The sequence below is a fragment of the Musca autumnalis genome, unplaced genomic scaffold (genome assembly GCF_047663935.1).
Source record: "Musca autumnalis isolate F117 unplaced genomic scaffold, ASM4766393v1 scaffold_5, whole genome shotgun sequence".
NCBI classification, from domain to species: domain Eukaryota; kingdom Metazoa; phylum Arthropoda; class Insecta; order Diptera; family Muscidae; genus Musca; species Musca autumnalis.
Genome location: NW_027412088.1, coordinates 93,178,743 through 93,201,156, shown reverse-complemented (window position 1 = coordinate 93,201,156; position 22,414 = coordinate 93,178,743). Strand labels below are relative to the sequence as shown.

General features: G+C 33.5%; 1 protein-coding gene across 1 annotated transcript; it reads left to right on the top strand.

Annotated features, from left to right (window-relative positions):
- The first annotated feature begins 754 nt into the window (after window positions 1-754).
- On the top strand, window positions 755-5,952 carry LOC141386689 (uncharacterized). Its single transcript, XM_073955609.1, has 4 exons — window positions 755-959; window positions 1,085-1,185; window positions 1,251-1,407; window positions 5,804-5,952. Exons 1-4 carry the CDS (start codon window positions 791-793, stop codon window positions 5,950-5,952), a joined length of 576 nt encoding a protein of 191 aa, XP_073811710.1. The 5' UTR covers window positions 755-790.
- Window positions 5,953-22,414: the final 16,462 nt, after the last annotated feature.

The window sequence follows — 22,414 nt, the reverse complement described above, 5'->3', positions numbered from 1 at the left end:
GCCACAACAATGAACTAGTAAAGTTTTTTCATTGATTGGACCATTGTAGCGACCTTTAGAGAATTTTCAGAAAAATTCCCATTTTTGTCTTTTGAAAAATAAAAGCAAAATTAGTATTTGCCTCCTTGATTGCTCTTAAAAAAATTAACTTTTATATAAAAGCCCAATTTATTTTCCAATGAGATAAGTACGCATGTTAATTCATAAAAAAACTCGACCAAAAACAATAAAAAATTAATTTATGCAAAATGTTTGCAGTCCACAATATCACATTTTCAATGTCATGGCATTTGAAAAGCAGAAAAAGAGAAAAACTATCAAAGTAACTTGATATGTGCGTTAAATTGTTTTCTAGGTCATACGAAAGAACAACAACAACAATAAATAATTTCATTCTTTGCTGAAATGTATGAAGTCATGTCCTTTTGTTGAAATTTATTAGTCTACAGTCACTTGAACTGAAAACAAAAGTCCTTTGAAAATAAAAACCAAAAAAAAAATGTAACGAAGTCACAGATTTGGAGGATGAGTCTTCTTCTTCGCTTTTTGTTGTTGGTATTCCAATAACTGGCGCCAAAGGATTTTTGGATGTCTGCTACTGTTCTGTGAACTTGTTGGGCAGAGACGGCAATAGGCAGCAGCATCCTTTCATTGCTGCTCTAAAAATATAACTATTTTAGTCTTTATTGAGAGCGGCTGGTGTCAACAGTTTACAATTGCAGGAAGTTTTTAAAAGAAAGAAGAAAAAAAAAACAAGGAAATTAAAACAGGAAAAGAAAATTTTATTAAAATGTGTTGTCCTAATATGAGAACTCTTAGCCTTATCGTTGGCTGGATACACTTAATTTTGGCTGTTATTTTAGCCATTTCCACATTGATTTATTTGTGCACCTTTAATAATAAAACCAACGAGGATACCGTTATTGAGGGTAAACCCTATGAGGATACCGTTATAGAGGGTAAGTGTAGTGGTAATGACATAAATGCTAATAATGAGATTTTTGTGACGAAGGGTTGTTTTCAACGGGCAAAATTGTGTGAGGAAATTGTGAATTATATTTAACCACTACTTTTTTACTTATAGAAAGAATCTCCAATACGGGCTTACCCACTCTGGTGTTCCTCTTTCTATTCAGTGTGATGAGTGTAATATTTGATATTATGCTGTTGAAAGGAATTTCTGAGGTGAGCTGGTGAAACATTTTTTTGGTAAAAAAAAACAATTCATTTGTTTATTCCTTTTTCACCAGGAACGTCACAAACTTATGTCACCATTTGTCTTTGGCAACTATGTTGCCTTGGGCATCCAAACGTGTTTAACTGTTTACAATGTGTTTAGGGACCTCATCGATTCTGCGACATTTGGAGATCTAATGATTCACTTGATATTGAATTGCGTGACATTGGGTAAGTAACTAAGGTCATTGTTATAATTTCAACGGCAATTCTCCGTCCACCAAATGGAGATGTATATTCAAAGGGGTATTCAGCATTCAATGTTAGTCAAAATGTCCCCAAAATGTAGTCAATGTCCCCATCAATCCCATGTGTGCAAAAAAGTTATTCGGGGTCAAAGTTGAAAATTGAAGAGTTTTTAGGTTTTCGTTTTTTTTTATAAAAAATATTGATCTAATCAAAAAGATATTCTTGAGATATAGCTGTAAAAGGCACATCATTTATATGCACATATAAGGGGAGTATGCACATATTCAGGCGAACCGGCTAAAATAACTAGGGTCACTGGATTTTTCCACCAAAGTAATATGTGTCCCCGTAAACAGCACAATTATACCTACCCTTTAAAAATACCCAACAAAATCGGAGAGAGTTAAGCAGAGTTATGCCATGAAAGAGTCATTTTCTGCCAAATTAGACAATCACCACGGTGTGTCTTAACCAAATTTAAATGGAAGGTGCTTACACCTGGGAAGTTTTTGCAGATTCTGAAACTACAATGCTCATAGATGAGAAATATCAAGAAACAAAAAAATCGCCGGATGGATTTTCAAATAAATGGCGATTTAAGTTCACATTTTTAGGGGTTCTTTAGGTTTTCACGATTTTGCTTGGAAACCGCGAGACCTATGTAAATGGGCCTAAAGAAAATGTTGTAGCTGTGAAAATTCGTCACAAGATTGGCCTTTCATGATATTTTCGTAGGTCTTACCGTTTTTGAGATATAGAAGTTCAAATTGAAACAATACACTGACTGTATCGCCTCCTTATAAAACAATATCATGCTCAGTGCATGATGAAAACCGCTTACACATGGGAAGATTTCGCGGATTCTGAAACAGCAATGTTCATAGATAAGAAAAATAAAGGAAACAGAAAAAATCGCCGGTGGGATTTTTAAATAAATCGCGATAAAAATTCACAATTTTAGGGTTTTTTTAGGTTTTCTCGATTTTGCTTGGAAACCGCAACTCGTATCGAAATGAGTCTAAAGAAAATGTTGTAGCTGTGAAAATTCTCTACAATACCTTTAGGTTTTTTCGTAGGTTTTACCATTTTTGAGATATAGAGGTTCAGTTCAAATTTTTAGGTTTTTATCTTAAGTCTTCAAGATTTTGCTTGGAAACCGCAAGTCATATCAAAATGGGACTAACGAAAATGTTGAAGCTGCGAATATTCTCTACAAGACTGGTTGATTTATTTTTTCCTAGGTTGAACCATTTTCAAGATATATTATTTTTATTTGAAAAATTGCAGTAATGACATTGTTTTATAAGGAGGCGATACAGTCAGTGCATTGTCTCAATTTGAACTTCTATATATCAAAAATGGTGAAATCTACGAAAGTATCATAAAGGTCAATCTTGTGGAGAATTTTCACAGCTACAACATTTTCTTTAGACCCATTCGAAGTAAAATTGTGAAAACCTAAAGAACCCCTAAAAATGTGAACTTAAATCGCGATTTATTTGAAAATCCCTCCGGCGATTTTGTTGTTTCTTGACATTTCTCATCTATGAGCATTGTGGTTTCAGAATCTGCAGAAACTTCCCAGGTGTAAGCACCTTCCATTTAAAATTAGTTAAGGCGCACCGTGTCACGTGTGTAAACAAACGATTTTTTTTTTTAATTTTTATCCAAATTATAATAGATGCCCAGTTGTTCAGCTATTTGACCCGAAAGGCCAGATAAAAAAACCGGGTTAGACCCGGTTCTACTGAACCGATTACTACAAAGTATCCTTTGAAAGCTTATGGAAATACCTATCACAAGGTGTGGGCATTTTAACCGGTTCGCCTCACAATGTATCTACGCAGCTTATTTCTCCATATGTGTTATTTGACACTTCGGTCGCGATACCTCAAAAATGGGTACTCCGTTCTAAATGTTATAAAGACAATTCTTGTAAAAAAAAATTGAATGTACAAGTTTCACTTCAGCCGCTTTTTGATAAGTTTTACCGTTTTTAAGAAAAATCTAAAAAACTGTGTAACACCTCAGGAATTCTTGTTATTTCCCCCTTATTCGCATGTATATTTTGACTGGGCTAGAAACAATTGATCAATATCATTACGTATCTTGCACAGGCAAACCTGTTATTGGCAAAATATCTACCCCACGGCAAATCATGACAAAACTCAAGTGTGTAGATCGAGACATTCTCAATTTCTGTCGACTACAAACCCGCTTTTAACAGACCTATACGGCAAAAGATGTTCCAAGTAATGTCTTAAGTTTTGTATCCGAGCAAAGCTCGTCTGTCATGCAAGATACACGATCAACAGTTAGTTAGCGACAAGTAGATAAGTCTGTTGCGTGAAAATACGTTAAAAGCTTTTTGTGAGGAAGCTTTTTTGGCTTATTCCTAGTTTAACTATAAATCGCTTATTTATTCAAAAAGTGGCATAAATCAAAAAATGATATTTTTCTAAACTAGGAATTTCTATTTTGTCTGCGACTTCTACTTTATCTTGTGCCAAATTTTCATACGAGCAAAATGTGCCTCATCGAAATAATGGTTTTAGAACGTTTGGACGAAATCCATTTCAGACAATTTGGAGTAGATATAGCAATGGCCGTCTGTCTGTCTGGCTGGTGCGCACGATAACTCTCGAACGGATGAACCGATTTGGTCCAAAATTTAGCCCTCGTAACATTATGTCCAAACTTAGTTGAAGATGGGTCATATCGAATCATTTTGATTTTTGTTGAAGCAACTTGCATTTGCTGTCTCCACTACTTCTTGGGAAAACAGCCCGAAAGGTGTAAAAAATCTATGGCGCCATATGTAGTAGGTAGAGAGCACAAAAACTCTGGAACTGATCAACCGATTTGGTCCAAAACTTGGATTTCGTCATATTTTGTCTAAACTTAGTTTTAGTTTAGGCAATACCGGCCCACAACTTCCGATAATTCCCTAAAATGGTATGCACGACATCTATTGAAAGAGGCAACTAATTTGGTCAAAACTTTTGATCTCCTAATATGTTATCCAAATTTAGTTTAACTTCTAAAATGGCCCATATCGGTTCTCTCCTTAGGGTACATCCCTCACAAAAGTTCAACATTTGTGTCCAAGTGCATTTTAAGGTCTGTTTGAAGATCCTTTGGAAATGTATAATGATGCTGTTCGATGTGGTCCTATTTACAGCGACATTATGTTTTCCGCGGACAAGTCCATGCTTCCTGGCATACTGGTCCAAAACTTATACCATGATCCACTAAAATGACTAGTGGGCGCGATATCTATCGAAAAGTTATGACTCCCGAAATAAAATGCACTTCCGTAATGGAATCAATTCAGTCAATTCAAGTACGTCCTCCGGAACACCATTGAACTTTAATCCTAATTCACATTTTTGTCGGCAAATTCAAATGTCCAAAAGATACTGAAAAAATACTGAAAAGACCCTAAATACATTCGATCTGTCCGTTGACGAAAATTTCAATTCAAATTAGCTGCGGGCATATCTTGTTATTCAAACATTTGCTTCGGTCGAACCACTGTGCCAACGCTTGCCGATCTTCATATATTTTGGTGGGATTATTAAACTCATAACAATCTTGTCTCTAAGCGAGACAGATTTTATTTAAAAACGGTTTTTTGGCCGATTTTTTGACAAAAACGTTCATTTTTTTCGTTAAAATCGAAATTTTGAAACTGACATTTTTTAAAATTATTTTTCGCTTAAAGACAAGGTTTTTGCGTATTTTTAAAGTGTTTAACCCAGCAAAAATACTCATTAAAAATTCCCCTACTAACCCATTACTTTAACAAGGTCGTGTTGTGAGAAATTGGTAGTTATTTAAAAGCCACTTAAATAAGTTTTTAAACAAGTAGTCACTAATTTGCTGAGAATTTGAAATAAATGTTCTAATTAAATAAAATAAATAACAGTTGGTGGTGCACATGTAAGCGTTTAAACAACAACGCATGGCACAGTGTGTTGTGTGCTAGTAGTTACGACTACAAAAAAAGACAATAAAACCCGTTTCTTTGGTAATAGGATTTTTTGCGGTGTATTTACTTTACTCTTTATGACGATGAGTAAATTAAAAAATAGGTAAATGCCATTTTTGTTGTTTTCGGATCTCACAGTTCCTATGTGGGGGTTATATCACAAATTTTAGAGATTCATGAAGTTTTTCGTGTTTAGGCGACATTTCCGTTTTTTTTTTATTAATGTCTGGAATAAAATTCGTTTGTGGATAATTTCTAGTCGAGCCAGGGTAAAACTCTAAACCCAACACCCATTATTGTCTATTGCAACATAAGTGTTTATAAGGATGCGTATGATTTATTATTTCCATTACTTATTCGACCATGTAATTTTTTTTCTCTTTATAGGTATTATGATATTTTTCTTCTATCCCATCTATCAAGTCTATCAGCAAATTCGTTGGAATAGTGAAAATCCAATACCACAACAATTTGACATTAAAGAAGCTGGAGTGCAGCCAATTGAATCGGCAAATAATGGAATTTATGTTAACTAATTACAGATCAACCTTAAACATATAATATTTCTTGCGAAAGACTTCTATAACTTATTGTAATTTGTTAATATTTCTTCTATATAATGTTTGTGTTTTTGTAATCGTTGATAAGAGATCTAATTATAAATGACCTCTTTCTATATTTTTCTTCTACTACGAGTATTGTCATAAAATCAAATAAGGTTTCTTAGAGTGTTTAATGTTATTACTTACAGTAATTTAAAATATTTACATAAACAATATGTACATTTATGCAAAAAACATATAAAATATATTTTATAGTATTAAACATTTTTTCTGTTATATTTATTTTTGTTTTTATAAATAATATTATATGAAAAATATCAAAATAAAATGACAATAATTATTATTATAATCATAAACAAATTAAAATCAAATGCTTGTGACTAAGGGACAAGTTGACATTTTTACCTTTTTTATTTGAAGACAGATTTTTGGCACATGTTCTGAGGAAAAAACCCGAAATTCGAATGTATTCAAAATACTTATTTTGGCTATTGTGCGCATTTTGGAAAAAAAATTAAAAAAATTATTGTTCATTATATTAAGCAAAAGTGAAAATATGTGGTATATGTATATTTGTTTTGCATACCTTATTATTATAAACTTCGCCATAATATAGAGGGTATAATTAAATTTGTCATTCCGTTTGTAACACATCGAAATATTCGTCGAAGACTAGAGATGGGTAATCTAGTTCCTAGTTCACTGTGTTAGTTCCAAGCCGTATGAGTAACGTAATAAAAAACAAGTGAGCCAAGGCTATAGTCGGGTCGGGGCCGAGTATGTGATACCCTACACCACTTCCCCTGTTCATAACCTTTTGACTAATAAAATTCAAAATATTAAGCGCTAAGCTATGCCTTTGCTCTGAATGTCTTCATTTACACAGGTCAATTTTTTTGAAACGCATTTAAGTGCATCGACAGTACAACCCAAGTAAAAAATGGAAAAGTGGGATGTATGCCAACCATCAATAGGCTTCTTTCCCTGTTAAACCCCCATCAACCCCCAAAATTTCGTGAGGATCCGATCAAAATTTCACAGTGTGATTGCACAAAAATGGAAAAAGGGATGCATTACCGATATTGCGATATCTCTGTTGTTTGACCACCAATGACAACCTACTTCACGTCGTTGTAAAGGTGATATTTTCTACTTTCCTTGCCTGGTTTTGCTTCCGATATACTTCTTACAGAAGAGAGATATTCATTTTGAAATAAAACGTTGGCCTTTTCTCCAAATAAGTTTTTTTTTGTCACATTCCGACCCCTGAATAATATCCGACCATTATCGAAAATCAAAAGGCTTTTTCCTCTGTGGGACCCCCAATAACACCCAAAATTTCGTGACGATCCAGTTAAAATTGCGACCTGTAGCGTGATTTCCAAAAAAGTGGAAAATGGCGATATCTCCGTTATCTCCGTTATTTGAATACCTACGGCAACCTGCTTTACATCATTGTAATAATGGGATTTTTACATTCATTAGCAGGTTTTGCTTTTGATATACCCCTTTTAGACGCGGAGATATTCGCTTTGAAATAAAACGTTGACTTTTTCTCCAAATAAGTTTTTTGCCCATTCCGACCCCTGAATATTTTCCGACCATCACCAAAATCAATAGGCTTCTTTCTCTGTAGGATCCCCATTAGCCCCCAAAAATTTCGTGACGATCCGATCAAAATTGCGACCTGTAGCGTGATTACAAAAAAATGAAACAATGGGATGTATTGCCGACTATTGCGATATCTCCGTTATGTGGCCACCTACGCCAACCTACTTTGCATCACTGTAAAGATGGGATTTTCTACTTTCATAGTCAGGCTTTGCTTTTGGAAGATCCCCAACCGAAGCTGTGATATTCGTAATTATTATTAAAATCGCAAAAATAAAAAGTTGGGTTCTACTAGCGGCTATTGCGATATATTCGTTGTTTGATCACGTACGAGAACCCACTTTATATCATTAGAAAGGCGATATTTTTTACTTTCATGGCCATGTTCTGCTTTTGGTATACCCCATATTGAAGCTGAGATATTTGCTTAGGAAAAAAAGTTGTCTTTTTCTCCAAATAAGTTTTTTGCCCATTACGACCCCTAAATATTATCCGACCATCGCCAAAATCAATAGGCTTCTTCATTTGTGTGACCCCCATTAACCCTCACAATTTCGTGACGATCCGATCAAAATTGCGACCTGTAGCGTGATTTCCAAAAAAGTGAAAAAATGGGATGTATTACCGACTATTGCGATATCTCCGTTATTTGGTCACCTGCGCCTACCTTGTTTACATCATTGTAAAGATGGGATCTTCTACTTTCATAGCCAGGCTTTGCTTTTGGAAAGTCCCCAACCAAAGCTGTGATATTCGTCATTATAATTAAAATCGCAAAAATGAAAATTTGAGTTTTATTTGCGACTATTGTGATATCTTCGTTATTTGATCCCCTACGAGAACCTACTTTACATCATTAGAAATGTGATATTTTCTACTTTCCTTATCATGTTTTGCTTTTGGTATACCCCATACAGAAGCTGAGATATTCACTTTGGAAAAAAACGTTGTCTTTTTATCCACATAAGTTTTTTGCCCATTCCGACCCCTAAATATTATCCGAACATCACCAAAATCAATAGGCTTCTTCCCCTCCGGGACCTCCATCAACATCCAAAATTTCGTGACGATCCGATCAAAATTGCGACCTGTAGCGTGATTACAAGGTTTAGATGGACAGACGGACAGACGGACGGATGGACTGACGGACGGACTGACGGACGGACACACATAGCCAGATCGACTCAGCTCGTCGAGACATTCATTTTGGTATATATAAGTATGGGTCTACGACCATTATTTCGATGCGTTACAAACTTTTTGGCCAAAACCAACTTATAATACCCTCCCCACATAGTGGTGTAGGGTATAATAACGTGATATTACGTATACGCAGTTTTGATTTCCTTTCTTCTTTGCTGTGGTGATGCTGATCCTCAGAAAAACATTTCAGTATATTTTGAGATTTTTTGACTAACCGTTCCATAGATATCGCGTCGTGAAAAAGTCGAATTCTATAAAAACTATGTATAAAGAGATATTCATAACTTCTTTAAAATTGGTCCAAATAGAAAAAATCTTTTCTGTATTTTATCAGGTAATGAAATATAGACAATAAATGATTGTACTCTTCGATTTTATTAATTTCTTTTGTATTGAACTTCGACTAAGTACAAAAATTTTAAATCGTATTTGGTAGTGGGATTCGAATAATAACTTTTTTTAAATTTGTCAATAAAGAAGTTCTGTTATACAGTGTAAAACATTTGTTATTTTTGCCAAAAAATATTTGCTATTTTACCAAAAAAAAAAACATAATAATAAAAAATAATAATAATAACAATAATTAAAATAATAATAAAATAATTTATAAAGATTTGTATTGATGTTTTAGTTGATTTTTAATTTTGCGATTTTAAGAATAGTTTAGCAATTAGTGGGTATTACTTAATGAAGGTTTAACCATTTCATACCTTAAATTCAATCCCTCTTCACTTTGGTGTTTGGTAGATAATTCGGCTCGGATGCCCGTTCATATAATTGCCAAGCTGTAGTTATTTGATTATCACTTTAATTAGTTTATTGTCCGGCTGGTACAATAATTGCTAATCACTTTAAAAATCGAAAAATAAACAGTTTTTAAAATGTTTAGCATATGTTTCACACAGGTGTGTACGAAAATTTTATTGACAAATTTTAAAAAATTATGATCAATGTGTAATTGGCCTAGTTTAATAAAAAAATCCATGAAAATCGAATAATACAATCATTGCTAAAAATTTATTTAACATTTTAAATCGCGAAAATTGCATCCAAGCCCACTGTGCAATTATTTTCTATTAGACAACAGATAAAAAAAAACCAAAAAACAATTTTTTTCTATTTGGACCAATATTAAAGAAGTTATGAGTATTTCTTTGCATATAGTTTTTACAGAAATCGTTTTTTATGGCGCGATATCTTTAGTAAGAATACTGAAACGTTTTCCCTGTGAGCAGCAGCATCAACACAGCAAAAAATAAAGGAAATCAAAACCACTTTTTGCATAAGTGTCCGATTTTAATTAGAACTCCCCATATATTTTTGATCAATATAAAATTTTAACTGAGCTTTTTAATTTGGTATTACTCCTAGGATGTTTGGTATTTAAAATTGACTACATGCGTTCACGCTTTATTACAGTCCCCATAGAACGGTACCTCCCGATATTGGGTATATTTAATGTTTTCGTCTCATTATCACCGCAAAATGGCTGAAAATTGGTATTTAGTCTTCGTTGGGTGTATAAAACTTCTCACCGGAAATTTGTCGGTGTAGTTACAAACCTTCTTATAGCCCCCATATAATGGTACATCCGGATTTTCGATATTGTGAAGGTTGTGCTTCAATGTCCCAGAGAAATTACTGAAATTTAGTATGTTGTCTTCCATGAGGTTATAAAATATTCCAGAAGACAATTATCAGTATAAATCCACGTCTTCATATAGGACCCATAGTAGCGTTCCTCCCGATTTTCGGTATATTGAATGACGGTTTTAACCACATCTTACTGAAACATCTGAAATTTGGTATTTAGACATCTTTGAGACTAAAAACTTTCCGCCTGAAAATTGTCGGTAGAGATCGACGTTTTGATATAGCCCAAATGAACGCTACATTCAAATCTCGGTATTTTAAAGGTTTTAGTTACATTCTCCTACCTGAAATTTGTAATTAGGTCGTCTTTGTACCTCGTTAGTGGACCTCGTTAGTAAAGGTCCCCGTTTTGATATCTTATTCTTTCTTTACTCACCCGTTATTCGGATATTGGTGATCGTACAATAATATTTCAATGATGCATATATGATATGTTATATGTATATATATATACTAGCAAGTGCCCGCTACTTCGTTAGCGGAGAATTCACACGAATATAAAGGAGGATAATAAATAAATACATTAAAATGCAGAGTATAGTTTCACCCGTTCCTATTTACAAATTCTTTATCCAGTAAATTACGACAGTTTAAGGTATTACCACATATTCTTTCGGTAATTACCGAAATTATAAGCATTTTAATTTTACCGACACTTGTCGATAACTCACAAAATTAGTTTGTGAATCGCACTACTGAACAGATTTCATTACACATTTGTTTTAAAATAGTTGTTTGGTGGATAGAATATACGGAATCGGGAGAATATATGGGAGCTATATCCAAATCTCAACCTATTCTCGTCAAAAGCTATAGTCCTTTGGTCAAAATTGTGACCATCATAAATTTTAACCCGGATAGGATAATAAATGCGTCAAAAGTGCATTAACGAATGGACCGGCACGTATAAATGGACTCAGAATGTGATGCTATGTAGATCATCGAAAGGAACCATTGACCTATTTCGTTTCCTTTTGCATGTTACATACAAATGCACAAATTGATAATACCCCTTAACACAGTGTGGTGTAGGGTATAACAAATCGACAATCTTTATCATAAGAAGATTTATGGCCAGTTTCATTAATACGATACATATACAAATTCGTTCAAACTACTACCAAACGTTTTTTTTTTGAAAAATATATAAAAATTTATGAGTCATGTTTGTTTTCAGTCAAACAAATATTTTCTACAACAACAGGAGTTTGGTTGGCAGTAATTCGAACGGATTTGATTTCGAATCATCTTAGAGAAACAGGCCATTAATTAATTATTTTGTCTTAAAATATTCAGCGTTAATAGAAATATACTATACTATAATCATTCAATAACCATTATTCAAAAACGCAGATTTTTTTCACTGAATAGTAAATGTATTGAAAATTGCAATTTTTCTGCAGAGCAAAAATGTATTTATTTTCGTTGTAATTTTAAATATGTAATGGATACTTTACACGATATGTTTTTACATATGTGTTGAAACTTTTCATATACATTTTATATGTACATATTTAGGGTTGGTCGACTTTTGACATTCTTTTTCACATGAACATTGAGGATGTCCAAAGAAAGTATTCTGCGAAAAATGTATACATTTGACTGTTTTAGTTATCTAAATGTTATACAAATTTCATTTGTATAACATTTATCGTATCGGGACTTTCAGGAAAAGTTGGTCTTAATATAACGTATACCTACTTCGGGTATCAATTACAGCTTTTAAACTCCTAGGATTTAAAAAAATACAATTCGAAATGTCTTATTTTATTGGTATTTGTGCCATCGATCTTTATTAAGTCTCTCATATTAGTGGGCTGTCTTATTCCCGACTTCTTTCTTCAGATGAACCCATAAATTTTCAATGGGGTTAATATTTGGACTTTGGACTTTAGTGTCGATGTCTTCGTTGTAGTTGTATAACAACCAAGTCCTACGTAAATAAGATTTACGTCTGTATAGACTGTCTTGTGTTGGTAGAGTTTATATTATAATTTTCAGAGTCCAAAAACCCAATGTTGACGTTGTCGATTAAATCATTTTTCAATGTTTCCTCCGAAATCCGTATTTTACCAAAGCCCTTGCTTTATGTACAACCCCATGCCATAGAAAAACGGATTGTATATACATAGGACTGCTCTCACCAATTTTATTAACATTGAGTTTGGTGACAGAACAACTGTATTAAAAATACAATTGTGATCATATTTTGTTCAAACAAAAACTGTATGGGGTTAGTTTTTGACGAAATCTACATCCTCAGATAAATGTATAAATGAAAATATTGCTTTTTTTTAAATCGCCTTCGAAAAACGTTGAGTATTTTTGTTTGGGTCGGTTAAGGAGCTTACACCTAGGAATAAAAAATCACCTGAGCGTTTTTAAACAAATCACGTTCAAAGTTCACATTTTTTGGGGGTTTTTAGGTTTTCCATTTCAAAATGGAATAAAGAAATTGTTGTAGCATAGAAAATTCTCTACAAAATTTTCCTTTATGTTATTTTTGTAGGTTTTACCATTTGTAAGATATAGATGTTCAGATTAGGACAATTCACTGACTGTATCGTCTCCATATGAAACAATGTCACGACTGCAATTTCCCCACTTTAACTTATATATCGCAAAAATGGTACAACCTAGGAAAAAATTACGAAATTTTCACAGCTATAAGATTTTTTTAGTCCCATTTTGACAGTACATGCCGTTTTCAAGCAAACTCGCGAAAACCTAACAAAAAACCTAAAACTGTGACCTGAACTTCTATATCTCAAAAATGGCAAAACCTAGCAACAAATCGAATGAGTAATCCTTTGTCTATACGATTCATTTGTTAACATCGATTTCGTTTACAGAACAACTCAATTAAAAACAATTAAAAACAAAAACTGTATGTGGTTAGTTTTTGACGGAATCGACATCCTCAGATGTAAAAGAAAATCTTGCAATTTTTCTCAAAAATCGACTTCGAAAAATGTTAAGTATTTTGGTTTCAGTCTGTTGACAGCACTCAACATGAGTAATGTTTTGTCTATACACTTCATTTGTCTATGCCCTTACCATAACTTACAGTTCTCCGAACTTTACAGTATGTATTGCATTTTTATTTTCCAGGGCTGTGAGAGGGTTGCGCCATATTTTTTGGGTTCCGTCGTAATAGTGCAACATAATTTTCATCTCATCAGAAAATATAACGTCATCAAAGTACTTTAACGGGCTTGAAATCTTCTCTTCAAATCTGATTCGTTGCTTTATATTTTGCGGGGAGAGAACTTTTTCCTAACCCTTCGTGATGAATACTTGTTATGTAATACTTTTCTGCCTTTTTCATGTAACACACATACTCCAAAACCGTTTTCAATTACAGAATTAATCTTTTGTCTCTGGTTTGGGACCTATTATTGATTTCATTAATTATTTAGCCATTTCTTCAAATTACAGATTTTGAAAATTGAATAGTTATGACTGTACATCTCCATATACGATAAAATTCTTAATTGCAAATAAATCGTGGTAATATGCACCATTTTATTGCACTTTCATTGATTTGCAAACATTTAGTTATTACCAAAAAGTCAAGTGCATACAGTTTTTAGCTGTTGTTATTTCTGGCCGATTTCTGAATTTATTCCCCTAATGTTGTCTTTAACAGCAACTCATTTGTTCAACAAACCCAACATTATTTATTGAAAGAATTTTTGTTTTAATTTTAAATTGAAAATCAAAATTTTTACAAATGCATCGATTGTAATCATTTTTTCTAACTGGACTTTAACGAATAAAAATCTTTTGTGCGACACCTGTTATGTGAAAACAAAATCAGGATCGGTTTGTCTTTGTCTTTCTATTATTTAGTCGTTTACGATAAAATAAGTGCGCCTAGAAGTAAACTACAAAATTTGAAATTATGTGTGATTTTTACGGCATCAAGAAGTTATAGCATTGTTAATTTGACACATGTCTTGCAGAGGGCCAACTAAGTGAATAAGTACGTAATAGTAATGAAAAATAAGGATTTTTGCTGTTGTTATTTTTTGTGGTTCCAGGACGAATTTTCTAAAACCCGGCCTTATCTCGCACATTTGCATCAACAGTGACCCACTGGTAAAATTTCAAGCTCCTAGCTTTAGCCGTTTTGGCTGGGCGTTGATGATGAGTCAGTCAGTCACTTATCACCAAGCTCATTTATATATATATATATATATATATATATATATATATATATATATATATATATATATATATATATATATATATATATATTATAATTTTATATTTTTATATATATATATATATATATATATATATATATATACATATTTATAATTTTTTGTTGTTACACACTTTGATATAACCTTCATAGAATAATACCTCCCAATTTTCGGTATTTTGAAGGTATCAAACATTGTACCGTAGAGTAAACGAACAACATACAGTAAACATTTGTACATATTTTGAGTAAAGGAACACATATGTTTCAATATACTTTTCCCACTTAGGAACATAATACTAAAATGAAATTAAATTAATATTTAAAATACCGATCGCACAGTTGAGTAGCATTCGAATAAATTATTACGAAACACCCTATTGTCTTTTAGTTGCTACTCTTGACGCCTTTTTATACGCACATAGCAGATATAGTGACGATAAAATATTTATGAATGAATGAGTCATAGCCGGCATTTTTTTGTGTCTTTCAAATGTCAATGGACGATTGTAAACATTGTAAAAAAACAACTCATCGTAAGTATTTTCTTACGGCCACCTATTCTATGTATATGTATGTATATACCTCTGTGTAACTCATCGTAAAACGTATAATAATTGTTCTCTTTGGAAAGAAAACTGTAAAATGTGTAAGTATTACAACAGCTAATAGGAAAATAGCATTTTTGGAAACGAATTTAAGAGGTACCCGCAGGAGTGGACAGACATAGTCGAGGACGATATATATCTAGAAGGGATAATACGATGTGCAAAGTTTGGACCAAATTGCTCCCTTCGAGAGTTGTCGTTCACACAACTTTACAGAAACATTTTGAACTTTTATGGGGGAGGTACCCGCAGGAGTGGACCGAATATTACGATACCCAAAATTTGGTTCAAAGCGCACCAGCCAGACAGACAGACGGACGGAAATGGCAAACTCGACTCCAAATTGTCTGAAATGAATTTCGTCAAAACATACTTCGGGTCTAAAGCCGTTATTTCGATGAGGCACATTTTTGGTCGTATCAAAGTGTATATGGGCAAAACTGCCAATTATTTCATATTCCATTTCCAAAAAATTGATTTTTTTCTTTTCGCGCTACATCAACGATTTTTGGTACATAGGTTAAGAACAAAATCCCCTGTACAAATCCTCTTGCGAGCAAATTTTTGGTTGTTGCGGACAAATATTATCGCGGTTTTACTTCTGCTTTTAAAAAAATTAAAATTACAAAAACGCTTATTATTTTATTGAGCACAATTGTCACTCAAAAGTTATCACGAAGTGACGTCATTAAGTAGATTGCATAATATTTGTAAAATGTTACTCAGCATTCGCGGAATTTACAAAAAATTGACAACATTTTAAATGTAATCCGAATTTTTTTAAATATAGGTCCATTTACCCATCAAAAATTACAAAAAAGTAACAGTTTTAAAGAAAGACTTCACGGGGAATCATTTGAGACCAAAATTATAATCATCGGGATAGTAGTTAGGATATTGTAGCCAAAATAAGCACATATTTGTGTTACAAAAAACAAATTTTGGTTTGGAATAATAGTTTTCACATGCATTCTAGAGTTGAAAATATTGGAAAAATTCTATAGGAGTAGTTCTTTTATTTTTCTTGAAACTCCCAAGAAAATGGGCTGATTTTGTTTTATCTACATTCACATAGAAGGTTTCCCATTGAGGAAAGTTATCGGGTTGTTGAGATAAATCATTAGGCTTCTTGAAGGGAAATAGAACTCAAATAAACCGCTTTAACTTATATACATTATTAAAATGTATGTAAATCGCGTAATTATCAAAATCGTTTTGTCCTATAAAACATCGCTAATTTGCGCAAAGTTCATACAATTTCGTTCCGCATCCGGTTTTTGTGTCACCATGAAAATCTGCATCGATATATACCTATTTCAAGGCAATCAGTCAAGAACCGTGGATGTAGCATCACACACTGTTTTTGGGATAAAATGAATGTAGTTCCCTTATCAGTGAAGTTTTTAAATCTCTGTTTCCGCAAAAAGGAAGATGCTGCACTAGTTTTTTCATAGCAGTGCAAGCGGCCGACAGAATACGCGATAAAATGCGCGATATTTTCAAAAACAATATTAGGTGATTTTCCTACCTTGGAATTTCTCGTATCTCCCGTTTTAGTAGATGGAATTTCACGAGTATAGATTTATTAGATCCGCAACGTAAAAATAAAAAATTTGCAGTCAAGTACGAGTAAATCGAATGACAATTGTAAAAATTAGGCCCGAAAAATATGATTTTTAGAAATTTGTTCGCACAAAATTTTCGTATTTGGATACAGATTTCTCTGAAGCTGTGTAGGCTACATTCACGACACATATATCAAATAAATCAGAATCGTGAGTTCTTCATTCCTATACATGATTTTTTGAAAAACCTGTTTGCGGAACGAAATTATAAGAAAATTTCAAAAAACACTTAAAATCTGGCTTCAAAATGTCAGCATCATTTAATGGTAGACGCAGATCAAATTTTGAGAAATTATACACAAGTGAGATGATCCTCATTTAGTTGCCTTCTACTTTTACTTTAACGGGAAAATCGTGAAAAGTGTGGTTTAATCACAAATCGAGAGAAAGCAAAAAATTACACGTTGGCTTCAACCCATTTTTACCCATTTTTTAACATAAATATAGCCACAGCTTCCACGCAAATCAACTCCGAAAACCCAATATTTTTTGCCAAGTCTAAAAACATTTCATTTTACCCAAAAGCATTTAAATTGTACAATATACAACCACTATTCGCGAGTTATAAAGGGGTAAACCTTGGCTTCAACGATGTTAAATTTTCAATAATATTGCCCATATACCCTTTCTAGCCTAAAGGCTGAGGGTACAAAAAATGTTTGTGGCTCTAATAACATTCTACCCCACAGCTTACGGAGAGAAGAGTAACGTCTCTTCCAAAGACATTTTATCCTATAGCTCAGATTATAGAAAGTGCATTTTTCCAAACTGTCGGCATCTAATACTAACGAATATATTACAGATCAAATTTCAGATGATGGTATTGAGTGCATTCCGCCATGCCAGTTTGACGTAAAGACAGGTATAAGCCGCTTAAGAAATATACCACGCGATCTGTTTAAGACCAGAGGCGACACACTGATGCGGTAATGGCAATAGGAACGCGTACCCTATGATTGAAACGTGAGCATTCTATGCGCCGCCCACACGAAATGAGATAACAATGGGTGCTATAATTACATATTGTGTTAGCGGCTAGAGCCTATGGTCAATGAAATAATTGCACCATGCTGGTTTAGACCTGGTGTTCCAAGGCATGTCTCCCAACAGTTTAGTATCAAAAGAGAAAACAGCCTTCCGTCCTAGCAAAAAAATTATTCATTCTAAGAGTACTTTTTGGTAGTCGTAACTACTTACAAAACCCCCTACTAACCTATTATTTTAACAAGGACATGTCGCACTAAATGAATAGTTTTTTGAATGTTATATTTTTAAAACAGTTGAGGTGTACATTTACGCTAAAAACCTTTAATGTTCGTGCGCATGGCCTAGCACGTAGTGTGTTCGGCTACAAAGCAGAAGTTCGTGCGTTCAAATCCAAGAAAGGTCGAAATAAAATAAAAATATGAAGTGTGTTAAAATTGTAAATAAATTCCACCCGAACTGTTCTAAAAATAAATTTATTTGTTATCTTATAGCTTATTTTTAAACTTCAAGTGGCCATAGAAAACTAGTTATTCTAGTGGTTATAGAATAACTAGTAATTCAGTGCGACATGCCCTTGTTAAAATAATGGGTTAGTAGGACGTTTTGTAAGTAGTTACGGTTGCCAAAAATCCCTTACAAAACCCATTATTTTGGGAGGATTTTTTTGCTGGGGTCTAGCATGGAAAAGGAAACGAGAGGGACCCATAGTGCATTTTGGGGATATACAAAAATCACTTTCTGAGTCGATTTATACATGTCCGTCCTTCTGTCAGCTAAAAATTGGGAAACATCATTTTTATCAATAGTAACAACTCTATAGCTTTTGGCAAAAATCGGTTCAGATTTGGATGTAGCTCCCATATGTGTTCGCCCGATTTGAGACATTTGGTGCGACAAACGATGCACACTGGTCCCAACCTGCGACAAAAATCGAAAAATCTATATCAGCAAATCTCTGCGACAATTCAGCAAATTGTCTCAAAACATATCATATTTTAATATTCCAGCACTGTTTTTGTAATTTATAACCGTATTTAACAAAACAAAACAGAAGAAGTTGACATTTACGTATGATCTCTTAAAAACTTTAAAAACATCAGTAAGGTTGTGACTTCTTACAAGGCAAAAAACTCAAAATTGAAAGGATAAAATTATTTTTTTCGAAATTATAGTTTTAATTCACGGTTTCCTAATTACTTTTACATAAAAATGTACTGGAAATGTGCTGGAAATCACATTTTTAATAATACTTTTTTATGGATTTTTTTTCCAAGTCCCAAAAATTTAAGTTGAGTTTTACTAACTTCGCCATCCTTCGCCACTCTCCCAATTTCTTGGAGAATGTTCGAAATAGTGTCAAGTTTACAAAAAATTAGGTTCCAGCTGCATATATTTGCATTTATATTGACATTAAAAATACTGACGATGCCTCTGGTCGTTTCAGTGAATATGTCGTATTACTGTATTCTCAGTTTCTTCTTTGTTTTGTGTTTTAATTGTTTGCTTTGGTTTTTTCTTCAAAGATTTAGACATTTTTGTTTTGGGATAAACTTATGAGTGTATTTTTTACATTTGTATATTTTTGATACATGCATGATGTTACATAAAATATGAAAAAAAGTAAAAATGTAAAGTTCGGTCGCACCGAACTTTATTATATCCTCTACCATGAAATATTGTGACCTCAAATGGAATAATTTGTTTCCTTTTCTGTCCACGATACCAGTTTTTGACCACTAAGAACCCTAAATAGCAAATTACAACCAAGTCGAACCGAAAATGTATATAAAAACTTCAGAATAACTAAAATGGGAGGTACCGTAATATGAGGGCTATACCGAAACCTGGAGTTAAGACCACAATTTTTGGCGCGGAAGGTTTTTGATCATTGAGAACTCCAAATGGCAAATTACAACCAATTCGGGCCAAAAATGTTGATAAAATTCTCAAAATACCTGAAATCGGGAGGTACCGTAATATGAGGGCTATACCGAAGCCTGGACCTAAGTCCACAATATTTGGCGCAGAAGGTTTTTGGCCATTGGAAACCCCAAATACCAAAGTACAGCCAATTAGGGCCGAAAATGTATATAAAAGCTTCAAAATACCTGAAATTGGGTGTTACCGCTACATGGGGGCTATAGGAAAAACTGGACACATATTGATGATGTTTTGGCTAAAGTATTTTTTACATATTTTTAGCATATACGGAAAAAATCAGATTGATCCGACGATTATAAATATTTTTGTCGCACCTTCCCATACAAGTGGGACCACTGTGCGATGTATTCACAACTTTGATGAAATTTAAAACGTGTGACGGAAATTGTTTTAAAACATGTTCGCAAAATTGTAATGAAATCGATTCACATTTGGATATAGCTACCACAATTTGAGGTATTTGGTTCACCAAACACGCAAGTTCTGTCCAATTTCTATGAAATTTGCCAAATTAAGTTGAAATCGGTTCAACTATGGATATAGCTCCCACATATATTTTCGCCCAATTTTATATATTTGACCAACCACAAAATTGGACAGAAATTTTGAGGAAATTTGGAAAATGTGACGCAATCTTGTGTAGAAAAAATTTCTCCAATGTTTTTTTTTTTTGAAATCGGCGTGGTATGATACCCTACATCATATACTCGATTCCTCCCGACTTTAATCCTTTCTATACTGGATTTGATCATGCGAATTTCTGATTTGCAGCGGAACACACTACGCTGTGCTACGCATACGAAAATTAAATGTTGTTTAAACGCTTAGGATATTTAGTCGGACACACACGCTCTGTGCAGCCATACTCATTACAAAGTAAGTAGTTTTACCTTGCTACATAACTTTGTAAATGGCTACACGTTACCTGCTTATGCCGGTGACAACTTTAAAAAATCGAAAGAAAAATCTGCTAATGGGTTTTTTACACGATATGTATTTTACATGTGGGTTGTCACTTTTTATATACAAAATGTATATGACAACACATATGTAAAATAACATATCGTGTAAAGTACCCATAAAGTGGGTCTGATACCACCAGCGGACAACACGCAATGCGTCCACAGAACCAGGACCAACTGCGGAAGTTGGGATTTGAAATTTTCGGGTAGTTAATGTATTTCTTATGGATTTTATTTGAGTAGACTGTGTCCTTGGATCAGTCAGTACATTAATTAGTCGAACTATTTATCTATACTTATAAAAGAGATGAGTAATGACTACTCACTGATTCACTGACTGACTGGCTGACTGATGATCAACGCTCAGGCTAGAATCTTGAAATTTTGGGTGAGGGTCACTCTTGGTCCGAAGGTGTCAGATAAGGATGGGTTTTTGTAAATTCGACGAAAAGTTCAATGGTACGAAAAGTTCTAAAAGTTACTAAATATGGTACCTTTAGTATTTGGCAAACCGGTAGAGTTAAAGTTCTGAAATTTGGAATGAGGATCACTGATAGAGTGCAGGATAGATGTATTTTATCAACACAATTTAGATTTGGTTGAACGGATACAATTTAGATTTGGTTGAACGGATAGAGCTGGAATCCTGAAATTTGGAATTAAGGATTGAGGTACTTTCGGAAATTCGTACTTATGGGTACGAAAAGTACTAAGTGGTACTAAATTTAGTACAATTTGGATTTTTGGTGAACGGATGGAGCTGGAATCCTGAATTTTTGAACAAAGGTTACTGTTGGTAGAGTAGAATGAAAGTAGTTTTAAAAAGTCGTACTTATGGGTACAAAAAGTAGTAAATGGTACTAAATTTGGTACAGTTTGGAATTGGGTGAAGATAGGATAGAGCTGAAACACTGAAATTTGGAATTCAGATTGATGTTGGAGTGTAGGATGGAAGTAGTTTGGAAAATTTGTAATTATGGGTACAAAAAGTAGTAAATACTACTAAATTTGGTACAGTGTGGATTTGGGTGAACGGATAGAGCTGGAATCTTGAAATTTAGAATTAAGGTTACTGTTGGAGTGTAGAATGGAAATAGTTTTGAAAATTCATACTTATGGGTACAAAAACGGATAGAGCTGGAATGCTGAAATTTGGAATTAAGATTATTGTTGGAGAGTAGAATGGAAGTAGCTTTAAAATTCGTGATTATTTGTACAAAATGGTACTAAATTTGGATTTGGGTGAACGGATAGACCTGAAATCTTGAAATTTCGAATTAAGATTACTGTTGGAGTATATCATTGATATAGTTTAGGAAATTCGTATTTATGGATACGAAACGTACCAAATTTGAATATAGCGGGAAACCTGAAACTTGAAATTTTAGTTACTGTTGGAGTGCATAATTACATACAAAAGTAATAAATGGTACTAAATTTGGTACAATTTAGATTGAGGGAACGGATAGAGCTGGAATCCTGAACTTTGGAATTGAATGTTGGAGTATGGGATTTAGGAAGTTTTGGAAATTCTTACATATGGGTACGAAAAGTACTAAATTGTACTAAATTTCGTATATTGGATTTGGACCAAAGGATAGAGCTGGGATCCTGAAATTGAATATTAAGATTGCTGTT